The sequence below is a fragment of the Rhipicephalus microplus genome, chromosome 8 (assembly GCF_043290135.1).
Source record: "Rhipicephalus microplus isolate Deutch F79 chromosome 8, USDA_Rmic, whole genome shotgun sequence".
Taxonomy (NCBI): domain Eukaryota; kingdom Metazoa; phylum Arthropoda; class Arachnida; order Ixodida; family Ixodidae; genus Rhipicephalus; species Rhipicephalus microplus.
This window is the reverse complement of record NC_134707.1, coordinates 33425729-33447784: the sequence shown is the minus strand read 5'-3', so window position 1 is coordinate 33447784 and position 22056 is coordinate 33425729. Positions and strand designations below refer to the sequence as shown.

General features: G+C 47.1%; 1 protein-coding gene across 4 annotated transcripts in view; it reads right to left on the bottom strand.

The window, feature by feature from the left end:
• LOC142768921 (fibronectin-like) overlaps nt 1–10523 on the bottom strand; it is a 37803-nt gene extending 27280 nt beyond the window's left edge. For 2 of the 4 annotated variants that reach the window (XM_075871491.1, XM_075871494.1), the window contains exons 1-2: nt 6607–10523; nt 3177–3441 (exon numbers count right to left, since the gene is read on the bottom strand). In XM_075871491.1, the coding sequence (XP_075727606.1) occupies nt 3177–3401 (225 nt within the window). In that variant the 5' untranslated portion in view covers nt 3402–3441; nt 6607–10523. The other 2 variants (XM_075871493.1, XM_075871492.1) reach the window with 2 other exon arrangements.
• Between the last annotated feature and the right edge of the window lie 11533 nt (nt 10524–22056).

Below are 22056 nucleotides of genomic sequence, written 5' to 3'. Positions count from 1 at the left end.
GAAAATTTGCGAACGTGATTAATGTTAGCAGCAACTTGGCACTTTTATTCTAGGAGCGCGGTCTCGGCGACCATCAGGGGGCGGCTCGTGTGCCCTTCTATGTGCTGCGTTCTCAACGCGAAGACACTGTGCGGAAAGAACAACTTTTCCTGGAGTGGCCATATTCTCTTACAAAAGCTTTTTGTAGAGTTACGCGAGATAGGATGCAAAATAGTTTGCTGCCAGCAAAGATGCAGCCAGACTTTTTTGGGGGGAGGGAGGGGTGGGGGGCGGAAGAACTTTTGATTTAAGGGGAGTACGCCTTAAAATTACCATTTTTCGCTCTGTATGCTATAGCGAAAATAGTTCGGGAGGAGAGGGGGTGACATGGGCCTGGTGTGCCATTTCCTAATTACGCCCCTGGCTGCCAGCCTTAGCATAACTTACAATTTGTTGCAGTCGTGAGTCGCGTTCACTGCTACACCCTTGAGGCGAAATCGTGGCTGTTTTTCTTCTGGTGAGGTTCTCTAACTTTAGAAACTGACCATTCTCGCCGTAAGTTGCACAACGCCACCTTCCGTGCAGCGCATCCCGGGTTAAACGTGGGAACTCTAGTTTTGCGGACGCCTAACAATGCTCTACTCCGACAACACTGTGTGCGAAGAGTTGACAAAGCCGGATACAGAGGCAACTGAAACACACTTTTCTGTTCAAGGTGTATGAGATTTTCGTGCGGTAAATGTACCACAGCAATTCACTGGTATGCTGTGTCATCATAACCAGCTTGCTACGACCAATGGGCCTGTGTGTGACAACAAAACTTCAGGTAGCGAGGTGGATACCATATTTAGATTGATCACCGCCAGTTGGTGACAAATTGGATATAAATTGTTTTTCGTTCAAAACAGTGTATATAGTGCTTCAGGGTAGTGATACCATCAGCCGGAAACATTGGCATCAAAGGGAAAACCGAATGCTGCAATAATGAAACACAGATCGCTGTGGGGATACAAGAAGTACAGAAGTACGAAGTTCTTTGAGGTCTGTGGAAAGACATGACGAATTCTGGACTTCTACTTGGGGAATCAGTGACGTGCGTAAAATCAGTGGTGCTACCAGGAATGGATGTAAATCAAAGTACTATAGGACGCCTTGCGTAGGACTCTCACGGGAACACGAGATATGAGGCTGTAAAGGGGGGGATATTGAATGGGCTGGGTTGGAAGTAAGGGAAGCTCAGAGCAAAATAAGATTTAAACAGAGTTTCAGGAAAATGAACGAGATTTGGTGGGAAGAGAAGGCGTTCAGGTATTTGTATTAGAAAAGCGTGGACAAAAAGTGGAGAAAAAAGAACTAGGAGGTTCACCAGTAAATGTGCGGCTGGCAGTGTGGACGACAGTGAAAAGTCAAAGAGGCGGAGGAGATTTATTGGAGTACAGCGAAGAAGCTTGCTTTCAATAACTACCGAAAGTGTAAAAAAAATGCGAGAGAGGTCCTATCGTCTGTACTAGCCAGCGAAGCAATAGTGAAGCACCAGCCCCTGCGGTTAGACACAGATGTACGGAAGAAAAGTCTCACAATGTAAGCTCACGCTCAGTCTCATTAGTATCGGACGCAAGCCAAGGCCAAGAAGGGCTGGCGAACACGTAGCTTCCGCTGAGGCAACACTCGATCATCTATTGCTAGGAGGGGCCTGTTTCGCACTTCAGAAGGGCCGCCACCTGCACCCGCCACCTACACTGCGTTCACTTTACACAGGACGACAACACGATTTATTCGTACTGGACGCACGGTCCTCTGCATCCACCACTCCTGGCGTTTATGCAGGAAACTGAACTCTTTCTTTTTTATTTAACTTCTGCCCCAGGGATTTCTGGCGCCAACAAAGAGACTAAGAAAAACAAACGCTAACAGAAACAGGTGAATCCTCTGGTCTTGTCCGCAGGTTGTGCAGTTTTCACTGTGAATGACCGACTGGACTTTTTTCTTACTTTTATGGCGACTAGAACATGCGTTTCTATATTTACCGCATTATTTATTCAGTGAACGCAATCTAGGGCAACGGGAAGAAACAAGTGCATCGACCAACGAAGAGATTACCTGGTCGTATGTAAGCATTGTGATACTTCGTTTTACTTTGTTAACGCTATAATGCGTATTTAAGTGAAATAAACATGTGCACACGCTGGAAAAAGTATCTGCCCCACAGGAATGCGAGCTGAAATTGCCTGCGTAAGGGATCAATTGTTCTGGCTGATTTCGCCCAAGGAAGTCTTTCGACAGCAGATGGCTCACCACTAGAAGCCGCAGACTGCAAATGTATGCAGAGGGCAATGGTGCGGACACTTTTGCTCGCCGGTGTACATTAGAGGTCCTGATACAGCCTTGCATCAGGTCAAATTTTTTTACACGCTGAGGATTCCTGTGATATGACGGTCTAGTTGAAGAGAACACCAAGCAGCCACGTCAGCTTAGCACAAAGTATTACTGTTTAAATGGCGGCATCGCCTGTGCAGAGAACTTCCACATGTGCAGATCGTGCGGTTAGATTAGCACACTGCTGTGGTGTTTGTGTCACAATATATTGGCATACTCTCAAACTAACCGCGGCCTGGAATATTCCCCCACTATGAATAGTCCCAAGAATCCTTGAAGGGTACAATGAATCTGAATTCCACGTACCATATATGCTGGACCTTGACATTTTCTTTTTTCAAGTTGTATATTTTAATTATGTGAAATCCACAGTGCTGCATTAAAATATTCCAGCTAGAGCAACACAACTAGACGACCGCTCATCTCTTTCCTTTTTCCCCCCATCTTTCCGGGAACACAATTTTTCTGGGTTCTTAGCTACAACAATTCTTACATCGGATAGGTTATTAACACAAATGCACCTGAACCAGGATTGTGGATAGATCAAGTGTCTGAGCGTATTGTCCTGTCTTCTTCAAGGCTCTCTCCTCGTCCAAGTTAATAGTTGGGGGAGAGTTTACGAAGCATGACCATACATGCGTGAGGTAGGCTAAAAACTGGCTTGAAGAATACAAGACCCCTTAGCTAAACAGCCACCTCAGCGACACTTGCCACCCGGTCATGAATATTTTTACAACCTTCCACCTTCAATCAAATTTACGAAGAGAGCTCACGAGCATAGCGCAGATTCAAATGTCTAGTGACTACGTTGGCTTACTTACGTCGGCGCGCTGTAGAAAGAACAACGTTAAGGCAGCCACCGTTGTGATGAGGCATAGCGTAACAGCGACTCCTAGCGACTTCACCGCTGTGCACCGGCATCCGCGTGCTTTGTTCGGTGGTTCCTGTGACGGTTGTTGATCGGCTGTTACGAAAGCCATAGATGCATCGCCGGAATGGTACTGGACATATGGCGGCGGCTTTTCGTCCCCCACTGTCAGATCCATACTTGAGCACAGCAGTCTTCCTTATGCCAACGCTTGCTTTCTGTGGTAAATGACACGAGTTAGTCAAGACATCAAGACCATCGAGACAACTAGTCCTGCAATTTGAAGGGGCCCCCAACAAAAAAATAAGTTTTTTACATTAATAAATTACAATTTCACAATACCGAAATCATCATGCCAGCCACGCCCACCACACACGTGTCGCTTCGTAAGCGCAAAAACGCATGAAAAAAAAATGAAGTTGAGATCGCGCTGCGCATTGTCCACCCCATACACCACGACGTCATATGCATTCATGGCATTCACTTGGTTTACATACGTGCTAATTAGTAAATATATGGCGGATTCTATTTTGAGGGGCTGATAGAGTCGACATACCATGTTTTAGAAAATTTCGTTTTGCCAATGTCACCAAAGGAGGAGAAGTAGACCTTGAATACGTGGCGTCACTTAATTTCGGAACGAAGTTAAGGAATTAAACAACGACCTTCAGTTTCTCCTCCATTAATGAGACCATTAAAAGTAAATTACCGAAGACAGATTTCTCGGGGTACAAATCAATAATATAAACCCCCTGGATGTGGGCCGCAACTAGTATTTTGTAGCTCCTCAGGACCTCAATAAAGTTTGTTCACTGACTGACTGATTTATCCCTTGAGGTTAGCGAATGTTCAAGAACAACTCCGGCGATTTTTTGGCCATGTGAAAGTAATTGTGGCTCTATGTTCATCCGACGCTCCTGCCATGGACGCGTTTGTGGAAACACTAATGATATTATGTCGAGTTTCACGTCCGAAATTAATGATATTATTACGAGAGACGCCTTAGTGGAGGGCTCCGGAAAGTTTCACCATTCGGTGTTTTCTAACGTGCACTGACATGGGCCACTACCAATTTATCGTGCACGGACACGGGCCACTATCGTTTCGCCTCAATAGAAATGGGACCACCACCATGACAGTGATCGAACCATCACTTACGGGGCAGCAGCATGGCATCAAAGCCACTGTTACACCGAGAGGAACATAACAAAAACACTAAACAAACCCGAAAATAACTTTAAATAAATGTGAAGGCGGAACACCGAAACCGAAACAAAGCAGAGCATTGATGTTTTTTGCATGACGTAAAATTATCAAAACCGGAAACTATGCAAAGAATGCCAGTCATGCATGCGCGGAGTACGAAAACTGCGAAAGCCGCGAATAGCGGGCACTCAGCGAGTAGGTGATCCCGCTGATCATGCCGCACTATGTCTGTGACTGACGATGCCACGTGCACAAGCTCCTCGGAGCTGTCGAACAATGACAGATGCATGTGTAGGTATATGAGCATGACTGTTGCACATCGATGAAACAGAACAGATTCACGTATGTCCTTACCTGTTTGCGCATAACGCCGTAAGATGGCAGTGGTTCTTCATGCCATTGAGTTTGTGGTTGCGGGGTTCGGCTAAAACGGTTGGGCTAAAAAGTTCGCCGTTGAACTAGGACTTGTTTATACTGTCTTAGAAAGAGGGCACGAGTGAAGCACTCTTTTAAATGACAATAAGATTAACTAATATTATGAGACATGTGCATACCTTTCTAACGATGGGCACTTATCGTATACTAAAGGACGCGACCAAGATGGACCCAGTATTCCTCACTGAAAGTGTTTCCCTGCGTTGAAGTTCACGCATCAAACTTTCGTGCGATCGGCTGGCAGTGCTAACCATTTTTTTAAACCTCCATAGTGCTAGCACACTAGCACGGAGACCAATGCAATCGTCAGTTGCGAGTGTTTTGTGGTTGTTATGTTACATGTTAGGTGAATCGGGCTCGGCCGACAACGCTATATTACATGACAACCATGGCACGCCCAAGCAAATGGCAACCGAAATTGCACGCAGAGCCGGGGAACCACTGGCCAAATATAAATATTCTACAGCAAAGAAGCAGACGATACAATGATGCCTACTTCCATCGCCTTGCAAAAATTGATGTCGCATACACACAATGTTGCCAATATTTCTGGTAAGCCCAGTTGGCTTTAGGATAATGTTCATTTGAAGACTATCTGCGAAACTATTAGTCAATACTTTGATATAAGTGGTGGAAACGCGCAATAGAACATACCCAGTTAAGATTACTAGATCTACAGGCTTCGAAAAATTGCCGGAATCGGAATTTAAGGTGGCTCATCCCCACTGATACCACAATGAACTCCGGAAAACTAAGAATTCATTTCCATTATTTAGTGTTTCGTAACATACGCTTGCTACCATTGCCGGCAAACGCAACCCGCAACCTGTGTCCAGCAGTTCAGTGTCTTCTCGGCCGCTTTTCAACCAGCTAAATAATTCACAATGCGGAATTGCGCCAAACAAAACAGATGGACACATAATAGAGAGACAATACAAGCGCAAACTTTGACCTTCATTTTCATGTTGCACCATACATTGGCAATGACTGAATGCATGTTTAAATGTCGTGTTTCCGAACTGAAGCATCAGTTTGAAGCTAGCAGCTGCATCTTCTCTTACACCTGTGTCCCCGTGGTTTCATATTTTCTCACACAAACACAATACCTTTCTATCAACTCGGTTTTGTTTACTACTGTAGTAACGTAAATAATTCATGAGTGCATTACTAACTACCCGAAAAAACAAAACCTCGCTTAGGCTATACCCACAGAACAAGCAATGTCTCGCCGTGAAAGAGCTGGAAAGAAGCTCAGTGCAAAGACATAAAAAAATTAATCTCACGATAAGAAGCATCCTAACTCCAGATTATTGCAAGAGACAAAGGCGGGGACTACGGGCGCTTTCAAAGCAATGCGTTTACAAACGGCTTTCTAATGTACACTAAGACCAACGCCATGCAACAACATCTGCCCACGCTGCAATGTGGCAGACACCCTAGCACACCTTCTACTGCTATATAAACGCAGCAACTGAGTCACACAAGCAGCAGCAATGAATGCGGACCCAAATCTCCTCAGTGAAGCTTGGAAGGCTGCAATCTCCAAGCATTCTGGTCGACCAGCGCTGACTCATCGCGCGGACCCGCCAGGCGGTCCAGGCCAGAGGGTTCTTAGAATAAGGCACCCTTTCACATTCACTCACTGGCTGCCATATAAACGTTGTCTCTCTCTATGTTGTTCAGAATGATCCGATTATTGAATAAAGCACTGAATCGACATCATCGCTGCGACTTCTACGTACCTCTCAAACGGCTGAATAGGTGGCCATGTCAACAACACATTTTGCAGCCGACTACGAGACTGCCACAGCAATATGGCGAAACAGTGACGAAATCGTAGGCGTGCGGAAGAGCACAGGGAAGTTTTCGGGCACACAAGCGAGACATCGATCCCTGTCTTAGGCTAGATATGGCGTCGGAAGTGACTGGTCTAACAGGAAACTAGCGCGTATGCAAGAAGGACCGAAATTACGCTGAAGCAACGGGTCGCAATCTCTACAGGCACCACCACTTCCTCACAGCTGCGACAAAGACTGCAATATTTCTTACTGTGTATGAAGACACAACAGCCACTTGGACTGGCGCATACCACTAACATATGATAAGCAAGGCTGCAAGGCCTGCGGAAGTTTTGAATTTTACGAGGCTTTTAAAAGTATCGCAATAGAATAAAAAAACTATAGCGGTCATTTGAGATATAAAAAAGCATGTGCCCTTGGAAATCTTTGTTTTTTGCGATGTTCTGAACGCTAATCATTTTCCAATAAGATATGTTTCGAGGAAATTTTAAACCTCGCAGGAAGCACAACAGATTTTGTAAATCTGGAACATTCGCATTTTCAAAACTTTCGTGGCATTTAGATCGAGTAAATCTTGTGTTTTTCTGTGACTTGAAAAGTGAAGCATCCACAACGTTTGTGAAAACGTTAAACGGTCGTTTATTATTTGCTTTTGCATCAAGTCATTATCTTTATTCAGAATATGCATTCAACAAGGAACACTTCTGGGTAATTTTTGACCAAAATGTAGAGCCTTTAGAAGTTAGCTATTTATCAATATGTGAAAGGTTCATCCAATTTCGACCACGGCATGAGTTGCGGTAATTTCGAACAAAAGAAGGTAGGGTTCCTTGTATTTTATAAGGACACATGTGTCTTTGAAGGACTGAGCATAGAAGCACCTACTGCAATAGTCCACAAAAATCCGCCCCCCCCCCCATCCCATGAAATACACTTGACTTCAAATGGACAACACACAAGAAGGACGACTCTACGAGCACTCACTACAAATTGGTTTTATTCGAAAACACATGGTAGGTGTAACCTTAAGAGACAAGAAGAGAGCTAAGCGGATCAGGGAACAAACCGGGGTTAAGGATATCATGTTGAAATCAAGAAGAGGAAATGGACATGGGCCGGACATGTAGCGCGTAGACAGGATAACCGCTGGTCTTTAAGGGTAACAAACTGAATTCCCAGAGAAGGCAAGTGAATCAGGGGGAGAGAAGAAGTTAGATGGGCAGATGAGATTAAGAAGTTTGTGGGTATAAAATGACAGCAGCAAGCACAGGACCGATTGGCGGAACATGGGAGAAGCTTTTTTGTTGCAGTGGACGTAGTCAGGCTATTGATGATGACGACGATGATGATGACACCAGTAGTCATCCTCTGCTGTTGTGTGCTGTATACTTGCACTCAAATCTATTCCAGGACTAACGACGCGCCCAACAATGCATTGCATTAATTTTCGATGCCCTGCACATCAACTGTTATACGGTGCTCTTGCAACGTGGGATTAGGACGGCCCCCGGTTTGTCTGCAGTAGCGTCTACACCATGAAAGTGGTATTTCGGTGAACTGGCCCGTAATAGCCCGTAACTATTCATTTTGAGTGCTGATAAGAGCCTCCTTGTCAGTGTTCGTTCCATTGCACTGTCACGGCAAGAGCTTCAAATATTACGGCATCCTCGCGTCATCTTTTGTTATCGCACCGCTTTACTGCCAGTAATTTTCAGCGCGATCCACGCTTACACTGTTTGAGAAGCTTCAGGACGGCGGTAGATTATTTTGTTAAGATTACGCCCACTTCGTGAACGTTACAGATTATTCGGGAGCCTACGTCGCCGCTAGCGATAACGCTCAAATATTCGATGGCAAGTGTATCAATACCGACACGCTTTGCCGCTATCACTGCCAGTGCCTTGCTGTAATCCGACATTTTCTTTTGCGTGGCCACAAGTTCAGCACGAATAAACGGTTTCATCTTCGACCTGAAGGCTGCTCCTTTTGTTCACGTAACGACCCCGTGACCATATCTTACGCATGCAAAGTGGTGACATGCGAAGTACGCAAAAAGAGTGCCTCGTTTGTGTCATGTTGCGTGAGCGTGCTTGTGAAGTAGGTGTTTGTGTTTGCGTACAGTAAAGTAAGTTATTCTCTAGCAATCATCTGTGTCTATGTGTCCTCAGTTGTTTCGGTGTCTTTATGCTTTCATCTACCGAAGTTAATTCCAGTTATCAAACTCGGCTAACTTGCTTATACGGCCTTATCGTAAATACAAAATCGTATTTATCGTAGAAGTCTTCTACTAAATTTTATTCATAATACAAAGGTGGTAGGCAATTTTTTAGAAAAATGATGGTTTTCAAAGACTAGCTGATGTAGTAAAATATTTGCGAAAAAATTTAATGAATCAAAATAAGACAAAATTGACAATTTTTTTTACAAATCCACAAACAAATGATTCGCGGAAGTTATATGCCCCCCGCGGTAGTCTAGTGGCTAAGGTACTCGGCTGCTGACCCGTAGGTCACGGGATCGTATCCTGGCTGCGGCGGCTGCACTTCCGACGGAGGTGGAAACGTTGTAGGCCCGTGTGCTCAGATTTGGGTGCACGTTAAAGAACCCCAGGTGGTCAAAATTTCCGGAGCCCTCCACTACGGCGTCTCTCATAATCATATGGTGGTTTTGGGACGTTAAACCCCACATATTAATCATCAATCACTCAATCCGGAAGTTTTATGCTTAGCATTCTGGTAACGAAGACACCAGTATTTGTTTGTAAAGCTGTGCGTTTGTACGCCTTGCAACAGTATGCCTTGCAACTTTGTATTCCTTGCAACAGTGTGCACATGAACTGCTCAATAGTGTTTCCTGTGCCGTTGTGGTATTGTACCCGAAGGGGCGCTGGTGGGAATCTGTCCAATGGCCTTGCCGAGAAAAGTAAGAACGATAAGGTGATGAGGCTGACAAGGCTTCATTGCAGGTTTTAAACGAAAGGGTTGTGGTTCCAATCTTACTGTCGGTAAAGCTAAACTTAGAAAGATACCATCATCACTACACTGATGCTCGCAGTTATTCGCTTAAAGTGTTATTGGTACCCGCCCCGATGATGTTATCTATACTGGTTATGGTGCTCGACAGCTGAACCAAAGGTAGCGAGTTCGAATACCAGTTGACGAAGACGAAGTTTTTCCTGAGTGGAACGCTGGTTTCAGTCTCTGTAATTGTTTCTCGTTTTCTTTGGTGCTAGTGGAAGACGCCGTTCTTCTGCCTGCGGAAATGGACGCAGAATCACCAGGGCCTCCACCCATACGTCCCGCGTCGTCTGTGGCCACTCTAAGAAAGCGCTCCGGCCACCCAAGTGACGTTGACAGTGAGGACACGCTCATGTACTCTACGGCCAGTGATGAGAGCTCCGATGAAAGTGACTTTGTGCCCGTGGCAAGACACAAGGCGAAGAGGAGGCTGCTTACGACATCTCCTTCCCAAAGTAAGGCCACCACGAATGTTCAAGAGCCACCGGTTCACACTATTTTGTTTGTCCCGCTGAATGCCGCTGACAGCATGAACCGACTTAATCGCCAGGTCACGTCTATGTCACTTGAGGCGCTCGTTCCGGGACAAATAACAGACGTGAGAATCAATGGCCGCAAGAACGTTCTGGCGATAGACGTTACGCAACGTACTGCTCTCTACGTATTGACCAAGGTGAATGTGCTCGGGAACATCAACGTTCGTTCTTTCATACCAGATGGCAAGGACTTTAGGGCAGGCGTTATCTACGACGTCGACACCTCTATCAGCGATATTGATTTTCCAACTCTAATCAAACCAGTGACGGAAGCTACTATAATTTGCAAGCCCGCCGTCTCGGGAACTCACGATGCGTGAAACTAGTTTTTAAGGGTGACAGCCTCCCAACTCAAGTAAGAGTTGGTCATTTTCGACACACAGTACGGCCGTTCGTGCCGAAACCTCTTCAGTGTCGGAAGTGCTGTAAAATAGGACATGTGAGTGCTGTTTGCACAAGTTCTTCTGTGTGCTCCCGATGTTCGGAGTCGCACAACACGGAAGCCTGCCAGGCAGAACATCGCAAATGCGGCAATTGCCAAGGTCCTCACGAGGCGTCATCAAAGCAGTGCCCAAATGTGAAGAAGGAAATGCAAGTGCTGAGGCAGATGGCCAGAGACGGTTCTACCCACAGGGAGGCTGCTGCCAAAGTGCGACGTCGGCGTTCGCGCCATAGGAAAACTACTGGGACATCCTCTGCCAAGGCCAGGGATACACCGCTACCCCATATCGCGCACTTACCACCACAAGCATCAACAAGTGCCAACAACAAGCATCCTCAGAAAGATGCAAGAAACATTGACCCTGACGCGTGGCCAGCGCTGCCGTCAGTAACACCGCCAGTAGAACGGCAGCATCGCCCACTGAAAGCTACTTCAGAGCGAGCAAGTCATGACAGTCAAGATAACGAAATAATAGACGTGATTAAGACCCTCATGAAGACAATTCGAGTACTCATGAATAATATTCAGACTCGGGCTGCCCACAGTGCTCTTCAAATATTGGACGCTTTGAATCCGGTGCTATCAAATCTACAGAAGCACCATGGCTCTTTCCCTGCAGCCCTTCCGTAAACAAGTGAAAGAGGCATCAATTTTCCTATGGAATGCCCGAGGTCTTAAACCCTGCATTTCAGATTTTCGACCTTATGTTTTCAAGAATCAGTTTCCAATTATCGTAATTTGTGAACCACGTCTTCACAATGCTATACTACTTTTTAAATACGAGGCTTTCAGATCTGCAACCCGTAACGAAACCAGTAAGGTCATTGTTTACATCAGGTGTGAACTCACATATATTGAGCATCCAGTAACACCGGACGACAGCAACCAATACGTGTGCCTGACAGTTAAGCATAAGAACGTGAACTTCACGCTAGTGGCAGTATATCTTTCGCCTTCAGGCCGCTTCGACCCAGCAAGATTAAGCGCCATTATATCAGTGACACCTGGGCCATGGATTATTACCGGTGATTTTAACGCTCATCACCCCCTGTGGGGAAGCCAGAAGATGGACCGTCGGGGAAGAGATGTGTCCTCCTTTGCATCTGACCCCCAACTATATTCTTAAAATGACGGCGCTCCCACGTTTTTACGGGGTCTGACATATAGTAGCTGTCTCGACCTAACTTTTGTGTCAAGTAGCCTGAACACCAAGGTGCAGTGGTTTGCGGACAATGAAACGCATGGCAGTGACCACATCCCCACCTATATAAAAATCAAGGGGCTAAGCAAGTCGCAAATTGCGCCCACTTCACGGATAGACTGGTCAAAGTACAGATCATCCACAGAGAAGCAATGCGAGAGAAACCAAGAAGGTTCTCTTGAAAGCCTAGAAGGTATAATGAAGGCCGCTATTCAGGAGGCAGCATTTAATTGTAAACCTTTGCCAGATTTTTGCAAATATGAGGTGGAGTTGGAGCGACTTCGCGCAATCCGTCGTCGCGCCGAACGACGTTATAGGCGCACGAAATCCATCTACGACTTGAGGGAAGTGAGACGTCTACAAAAGAAGATTAAACGTCGAATCAATGCACTACAGTCGCAACGATGGAAGTCACTATGCGAGTCGCTCGATCCCCACAAACCTCTTTCGCAAATATGGAGAATAATCCGCGGCCTACGAACATTGCCACAACAGAATCGTCCGTTCAAATGCCTTGCTCTCCACCAAGTCCGGCGTGAAATCGATGTAGCGGAAGACTTCTGTGCCAGGGTTGCAAACAAGGGGTCCGGGATCAACATGAGTAACCTACGAAACGCACCGGTGTCCAGAGACACTCGGATGGACAATATGTTTTCTCTAGAGGAGCTTCAGGCAGCATTGGCAGCATGCAAGCACTCGTCATCGCCTGGACCCGATGGAGTCACTTACATGGCCCTTGCTAACCTAGGACGAGCAGCTCGGCGTGCCCTTCTAGCTGTATACAATGACTCGTGGAGCAACGGTTCGGTTCCTCCTTCATGGAAGTGCAGCCGCCTTGTGCCCCTGCTCAAACCAGGCAAATCGCCTCTGGACATGGCCTCCTATCGCCCCATCGCGCTTGCCAGCTGTTTTGGAAAGGTGATGGAGAGAATGGTGCTGACTCGCCTGGAGTGGTACTTGGAACATAACAACATATACCCCGATGCTTTGACCGGCTTTCGACGTGGACGGTCTCCTATAGACAATGATGTTGATCTTGTCACGTCTGTTGGGGAAGACGAAGAAGTGTGTTTTGAATAGGAGCTGCTTCTGCTAACTCCGGCGTATTTCAGTTGTAATTTAAGTCTGTTGATCAGTTTCCGCTGCTCCCTTGGAGGGGATGGAAGTAGACCACCCCGGGCGCCTGCCGGCACCAGCGGCGTCAGCGGCGACCGCCTCCAGGAAGCGGATGGGACAAGCGAGCGACAGCGACAGTGAAGATACTCATGCTTACTATCTCAGCAGTGAGGACTTCTCAGATGACGGTTTCCAACCTGTGCTGAGCCGCAAGGCGAAGAGAAGGAACATGAGGACATCCTCATCCTCAACTATTCAAACTATAAGTGAAGCGCCAAAATCAAACGCTTATACCATCCTGTTTCTGCCTGCACTTCCTACCGTCAGCATGAAACGCCTTAACAGACAGTCTGTGTCGAGGTCTCTGGAAACGCTCGTGCCAAATGAGATCACGGACATAAGAGTGAACGCCAGAAAGAATATACTGGCTGTGGACGTTTTGCACGCAAGCGCGTTGGGCGTTCTGCGCAGTGTAACTGACTTGGACGGCAACCAGGTGCGCTCTCATGTTCCCTTGGGATGTGATGTAGTAACCGGCGTGATCTACGACATTGATGTCGCTATTTCCAATAAGGACTTACAACTTCTTGTCAAGTCAACAACTGATACTCCAATTGTTGATGTCACCCGGCTAGGCAAGTCTCGCTGTGTGAAGATTGCGTTTAAGAGCACATCACTCCCCTCTCATGTGAAGGTGGGGTACTTCAGACATGCTGTGCGGCCTTTCATTCCAAAGCCTCTCCAGTGCCGTAAATGCATGAAACTTGGACACGTGAGCAGCGTCTGCGAGAATTCGGTGGTATGCCACCGCTGCGCCGAGCACCATGAAGCGGATAAGTGCGTCGCAACTGTCAAGAAATGCTCTAATTGCAATGGATCCCATGAAGCCACATCGAAGGACTGCCCGCGGATTCAGAAGGAAATTGCCATCTTGAAGGAGATGGTGCGCGATCACTCATCTCATCGAGAAGCCGCAGCTAAAGTCAGAAGGCGTCGTTCACGTCGACGTCGGTCTTCAAGGACGCCCGCTACCTCCTCGACAGGATTGCGTGATCCCTCATCAGTACCACCTCCTTTGCCTCCCAGACCACATGCCGCGGGAAAGGCTGTAAAGGACAAGGCCAGTGAGCATACCCTGACTGCGACAGAGTGGCCTGCACTTCAAAGGGAAGCAGCATCAAGCGAACCGAAGGAGCTTCATGACGGCCAGTCCACGCTCCCGGTTCGAGATCTTTCCAACCAAGACAGGCAAGTGACTGCAATCGTCCCGGTTCGAGATCTTTCCAACCAAGACAGGCAAGTGACTGCTATCGTGCAATCATTAATTGCCACGATTCGCACGCTACTGAGCAGCATACAATCTCCGTCTGCTAAGAGTGCACTGCAAATACTGGATGCACTGAATCCAGTTCTTGCTAACTTCGTATAAGCACAATGGCTCAACAAAATCTCCACTTCCGCACTGAAGTTAAAAGTGCGTCGATTTTTCAGTGGAATGCCAGAGGCATGAAGTCCCGTATCTCGGACTTGCGCCAATTTGTTCGGGCCAATCAATTCCCTATACTTGTCATATGTGAACCAAACGTGTCAACGCCTTATAGATTGTCCGGTTATGAAGCTTTTTGTTCAGCCGCTTGCGAAGAACGAAGCAAAGTAATTGTTTACATTCGCACAGACTTGACTTATCTTTCGCACCCAATAAGTTCAAATGACGACAATCAGTACGTGTGTCTTCGTGTGAAGAAGAATGCAGTTTCGTTCACGCTTATTGGTGGATATATATCTCCGTCATCGCGATTTGACTGCGACAGATTAAAAGACATGCTAATGAGAACCGATGGGCCTTGGATCATAACCGGCGACTTCAACGCCCATCACATGCTTTGGGGGAGCACTAGGATGAATGCCAGGGGCCGGAACATTGTTACATTCGCTTCCGATTACGACCTTTCCATCATGAACGATGGTACCCCCACATATCTGCGGGGTCTCACGTATGGCAGTTGCCTTGACCTGACATTGGTGTCACGGTGCTTCTCTCACAAAGTTAAGTGGTTTTGCGATATTGAGACTCATGGGAGTGATCACATACCCACCTACGTGACGATCGATGGTATCGTAAAAAATTTCTCTTCCGGTGTTGCAATTGGCACTGACTGGTCGATGTTTGCATCGCGTGTTGAGAACGCTTGCCAAGACGGCCTCGCCTGTAGCCTGGAAAATACCATAGTGGAAGCTATGCAAGCGTCCAAATGTAAATTACCATTTTCGTCTAAAGTTACACAGTTTGACATCGAACTGGAAAAATTACGAGCTATACGAAGGCGTGCAGAACGACGATACAGACGCACAAGATCAATTTACGATCTGAGGGAAGCAAGGCGGCTCCAGAAAAAGATTCAGCGACGCATTTACAAACTGGAGAGCGAACGCTGGAAAGCATTCTGCGAATCTCTAGACCATCATAAACCGCTGTCATATATCTGGAGAACAGTTCGTGGTCTTCGCTCCTATCCACAACAACGGCACCCTTTTAAAGCTTTGGCACTCCATCAGGGAAAAACAGAACTCGAGGTGGCTGAAGAATTTTGCACGAGAGTTGCCGGGAATATTGTGAACGAGAGCATCGACGCCGTGATCGTTCCTGAGACGCGATTACCAGAAATGGACATTCCGTTCACCATGGAAGAACTGGAAGGTGCGTTGGTCGCTTCTAAGCGCATGTCATCGCCAGGTCCTGATGGTATTACTTATAGTGCGTTGGGACACCTTGGACAAAAAGCTAGAAAAGAACTTTTAACATGCTTCAACAACTCCTGGCTCAGCGGCAGTGTTCCCCGAGAATGGAAAATTAGTCGATTAATACCACTTTTGAAATCGGGAAAATCACCATTGGACTTGACAGCGTATCGCCCTATTGCCCTCGCAAGCTGCCTCGGAAAAGTGATGGAAAGGATGGTTCTATTTCGTCTCGAGTGGTACTTGGAACGATACACCAAATACCCTTCTTGCATGGCAGGCTTTCGTCGGGGCCGCTCCTCCATTGACTGTGTCCTTGATTTGTCGACATTTGTTCAACAAGAAAAAAGTCGCAAGCGCATATCAGTGGCACTCTTTCTTGACGTGAAGGGTGCATATGATAATGTAGCTCTCGATGCCATCCTCACTTCTCTCGCAGCAATGGGCATTGGTGGACGAATGTTTCAATGGATAAAAGATTATATAACTGGCAGAGGTTTCTTTGTACAAACATATGAGGGTAGAACTACCCAACATTACACCTACTGCGGAGTACCTCAGGGAGGTGTTTTAAGCCCCACATTGTTCAATGTGGCCCTCATTGGTCTGGTGAAGGTTCTGCCAAAGTCGGTGTGCCTATCCATATACGCCGATGATATTTGCCTCTGGAGTGCTGCAGTTACTCGCCCTCAGGTGCGTGCACGAATACAGCGGGCAGCAACCCTCACAACAGCCTACCTTCAGAAACAAGGCCTAAATATATCAACTGTGAAGTGCGCGTTGATGGCGTTTACACGCAAACCAATGACGCCATACCCTGTTTACATCAATGGGCAGAGTGTCAAATATGCACGGACGCATCGTTTCCTGGGCATAATAATCGACAGAAGTCTTTCGTGGAGCCCACATTGTGCGTACTTGAAGAAGAGACTGCTATCTATTGTGCATATCATGAAATTCTTGTGCGGTAAAGCATGGGGAACTTCTGTGGCCTCCATGCTACAGCTGTACAGGGCCCTATTTCTGGGTCTATTGCGCTACAGCTTGCCGGTAATGACTAACACTTGCAAATCGAATACTCATTCATTGGAGAGTTTGCAGGGTCAGGCACTGCGTATCTGCCTAGGACTGCCCCGATGCGCTTCTACTTATGCCACAATCATGCTTGCCAAAGACCATCCGGTCAGGACATATAGAGTTGTGGATTGCCTCAGAGCGCACATTCGACATGCTAGCCGTGTCCCCGACCACCACTTGGCCCTTCTACCTTCCGGAAGACCACGTGCTACGTTTTCAGACGTCATAGCCAAGCACATAAACAGCATTCCATCAGGATATACACCAGCTGCGAGAACGGCATGCCCTTTGTGGTGCCTCGACCAGCCGCAAGTACGTCTAGAAATTCCGGGAATCGAAAAGAAAAGCAGTCACTCCGGAGTAGCATTGAAGCAAGCAACACTGCTATTATTACATGAGTTGTACTTAGACCGAACGCAGATATACACTGATGGGTCCGTCTCATCCAGCAGCTCATCAAGTGCCGCTGTAATTCCGGCTGCAGAAATGACAATCAAATTTAAGTTGTCACATATGACTACATCTACGGCATCAGAGCTTGCTGCTATAAGGGCTGCTTTACAATATCTCGTTCAAGAACGTCCAGGAAAATGGGTCATATTCTGTGATTCGAAGGCAGCGCTTCAGAGTTTGCAGTCTGCCATGCGTAGGAGGAGCCATGACCAACTGGTACAAGAAATAAGACATTGCCATCATGAAGCTCTAGCACGAGGGCATGATATTATATATCAATGGCTGCCTGGACATATCGGTATTACCGGAAATGAACTAGCCGATGATGCAGCCCGCTCAGCCCATGAAGAAACCCGTGTAGTCCCGATTCCTCTATCAAGGAATGATGCAGCAAGACAACTTTACCTGCTGGTTCGAGATCTCACACGCACGTTCTGGTCGTCTACCAGCTTCCAGAGGTGTCAATTTTATGAACTGGATCCTTCGCTCAAGCTAAAGCTACCATCACAACTTTCCCGCTCCGATGCGACACTGTTATGCCGCCTTTGGTTGGGTGTTGCATTGACAAAGGTGTACTCCTTTCGCATTGGTATGGCAGACACTCCTACATGCGACTACTGCGGAGATGAAGAAACCATCGAACACGTCCTCTGCAGCTGCGCTTGCTATGACACACAGCGATGCCAGCTACGGATGGTTTTGAATCGACTTGACCCCGGACCATTTTGTGTGCAGAAGATACTAGGACCTTGGGCATCTGCCTCAGTTGCGCAGAAAGCAACTAAAGCACTGCTTCTTTACCTTAGGTCAACAAACCTGAGCGACCGCCTGTGAACTGTGTGTGCTCACCGAGTGTGCTCGTGATTGTGTGTACCTTCTCATCTTTGTGCAACCTCTTTTCTCCCCTTTATCCCTTCCCCAGTGCAGGGTAGCAAACCGGATGTGCATCTGGTTAACCTCCCTGCCTTTCCTTGTATCTTTATCTCTCTCTCTCTTGTCACGTCTGTACAACAGCAGAAGAGCCTAAAGAGATTATCAGCGGCACTTTTCTTGGATATTAAGGCTGCATACGACAATGTATTACATGAAACCATCCTGGACGCCTTGGGCAGCATTGGATTGGGCGGCCGCGTTTACCAATGGATCTACAGCTATTTGAAGGACAGAACCTTCTTCGTTCAGACAGAAGATGGCGCAACAAGGCAACATCATACTTATCGCGGCGTACCTCAAGGTGGGGTCCTAAGCCCCATACTTTTCAACCTTGCACTCATCGGCCTCATTGACGTCCTGCCACACTCCGTACATCTGTCGATATACGCGGACGACATCTGCATCTGGGCATCAGGGGTCACGCGTCTACACGTACGAGCCAGGCTTCAGACAGCGGCAACACTGACGTCAAACTACCTTCAAGGACGAGGACTAGAGCTGTCATATGAGAAATGCTCACTAGTTGCGTTTACGCGCAAGACAATGACGCCATACCGCATCAGAATTAATGGACACACAATCAGCTATCAAAAGACTCACCATTTCCTGGGAGTAATAATAGATCGTGATTTGTCTTGGAGCCCTCATATCGCTTACATGAAGAAAAAACTGACCATGATCACCCACGTCCTAAGGTTTCTTGCGGGAAAATCATGGGGTGCATCGGTACGAGCCATGCTTCAACTGTATGCTGCACTTTTTCTTGGCTTCATGCGCTACAGCCTACCTGTGCTTGGAAAGGCCCGCATAACAAACGTACACGTCCTCCAGTCATTACAAGCTCAAGCACTGAGAATATGCCTCGGGCTGCCGAGATGCGCATCCTCAGCAGCGACTGTCGCAATCGCTCGTGAACACCCTATCACAACCTACATTTGTGTCGATTCTTTAAGAACGCACATATGACATGCCACCCGGATTCAATCGCATCACCTCACCTCCCTTCCAACTTCCAGGCCATGCTCTGCGTTCTGCTCTATTATTGCCCCACATCGCACGGTGATTCCCATGAACTTCACGCACGCAGCAAGACCGTCGTTACCATTGTGGTGTTTACATCCACTGGAAGCCCTGATAACCATCCCCGGAATGCAAAAGAAGAAAAATTTGTCAAATGTGGCCCTAAAACAAACAACATTACTGTTTCTGCATGAGAAACACAGTGGAGGCATTCACATTTACACGGATGGGTCGGTCACTTCAACAAGTTCAACAGGCGCAGTGGTAATTCCGGAGAAATCCATCACGATAAAGTTCAGGACCTCGCATCTGACATCATCCACGGCGGCAGAACTCGCCGCCATTCGTGCCGCTCTGGAGTTCCTAGTTGAAGAACCGCAACAGACATGGTCAATATTCTCCGACTCCAAAGCAGCTCTTCAGGGAATTGCCTCGCCATATCGTCATGGACCAAACGAACAGCTAATTGCTGAAATACGACTGCTCCATCACCAGGCTATAGAGAAACAACATGACATAGCGTATCGATGGATACCAGGCCACTGCAGCATTGATGGAAACGACCGTGCAGATGAAGCAGCCCGAACTGCTCATGATGATGCCCCTTGTGTAGCTATACCATTATCAAGAACGGACGCCGCTGCAAGGCTTCGATCACTTGCACGAGAACTGACACTCGCTCAGTGGAATTCACCGGCATTCACCAACGTCCGCCTTCATAATTTGGACCCACACCTACAGCTCCGTCTCCCATCAGGAATAACCAGAGCAGAGGAGACACTTTTGTGCCGTCTGTGGATTGGGGTGGCCTTTACAAATGCATATTCGTTTCGAATCGGAATGGCCAGAAGCCCGACATGTGACAACTGTGGCTGCGCAGAGACTTTCTCCCATCTTCTCTGCGAGTGTCCCCGCTTCAGCGTGCCAAGAAAAGAACTGTCAAAAGCTTTAGATAGAATAGACAATCGCCAATTGTCGGAAGAAAGGGTATTAGGACACTGGCCGAGACCGTCCTCTGCACGCAAGGCATTGAGAGCGTTGTTGCGCTTTCTGCGGGCAAGTGGTCTTAGAGACAGACTGTAAACAGCGTCGTGGATCGTCTGATGACCTTCTCTCTCTTTTTGTTACAACGTCTCTTTTCTCTCATCTTTTATCCCCCTTACCCCCTTCCCCAGTACAGGGTAGCCAGCCGGTCTGAGAACTGGCTAACCTCCCTGTCCTTCCTCATTTATTCCTCCTCCTCCTCCTCCTCCACATTTAATTCTACAATTCCACTGCCATGACAGACATCAATCGAATGTTTACATTCAAGCAGAAAACTGTATGTTTGTTCACATGTTTTGTATGTTTACAAACAAACTATGTTTGTTTGTAAACTGTATGCATAACTATATGTTTAAAAAATATTCCTTAACGACAGTGGGCACAAACTGATCACGCGCCCCTCCAGAAACGTGGTGTTATAGAGAATGGTACATTAACACTGTTTATAACTCGGAAAACTGTTACTATCACGATTAGTTTCTAAGATCCTGTTTGTGTTTCGTCGTCAATTGCTCTTTTACATTCTACTCCGTTTTCAAGGGAGCCACTGATAACCTACATCGTGAACTCATTGAACCGCAGTCTATTAAACTTGATGCCAGCACAGCGTATGCCTTATCGCAATCAGTATCGATGCAAGACGAGGATTCATTGACATGTTTTGTGTTATCAATCAATTATGTACACACAAATGTACGCAGATGATTTCCTTAAAAAACAATAAATTGAATGGCAGAACTTGTTTAAATTTCATGTAACTTATTGTACATGATATAGGCTACATAAACATTTATCGTGAAATATCTTCAGTACCAATACCTTAGAATACAAATAAATCCACGCGCAATGCACAGCGCGTACATGGAGACGAGCAAGAATTCACTTTTGCACCCCCGGAATCTCACGAAATGAAAAGAATAAGCGGTATGTGTTACAGGTCTACATTTGATGCCATGCAAGGCCATTCACTCTATCGGGGCTGCGAGAGCTCGTACTCCACATCCTTGACACGATGTAATTCTCATCAGCAGTTAAAAATATCACTTAAAAAATGAACCGTTTACCTTAAGTTGAAAGGGAACTCCGGTGCATTTTCAACTATAGACCGTTTTATGCAGCGGCGAGCGGGTGCTGCCAAGTTTGTACGCGTGATCTAATGGCCTTCTCCTTTCCACTTCACTGTGGCCGATGAGCGGCCAATTCACCACCGCCGCTGCCGGGTTGAAGGCCAGCAAAGCAGGCGCAGCGCTTACACCCGTATTTTAGGACGCCCCTTCACTCAACGCTCCACCTTGACTCGAGAAAGCCGATGGGAGCGCCATCTCTAAGCAGGGCAAGTCACTGCATATCAGTGATAATTTGCTGCTATTCTTGAGTAGCGCAGTGTCATTTTCAGCCGAGCAGCGGTGCTGTGCTCCACTCTGTCAAGTGAAGGGTGAATGTCAAGTCGAGGAGCGTTTGTGAATACGGGGGTCTGTCTGCACCGCATGTTTCTTTTGATTGAACTATATGGATACTCTCGGCTGAATTTTGCCGCCGGCGTAAACGTCAACGTCATGTACCGCATATGTTTACGTATCTATATAGTTTTAGATGCGGAGCATCTAATACTCGAGGCTTGTAGTGCGGCGCCGTCCGCAAGCTTCCTCCTCCTTCTTCCACCATCTGTGCATCCCTTCCTCCTCTACACACCGCGCGCGCTTCACTCCTCCACCATCTGTGCACCCTTCCTCCTCTACACACCGCGTGCGCTTCTCCTCTTCACGAACGCGCGCATGCGCCGTTGCGCTTCTCCCCCTTCTCGAACATTCGACA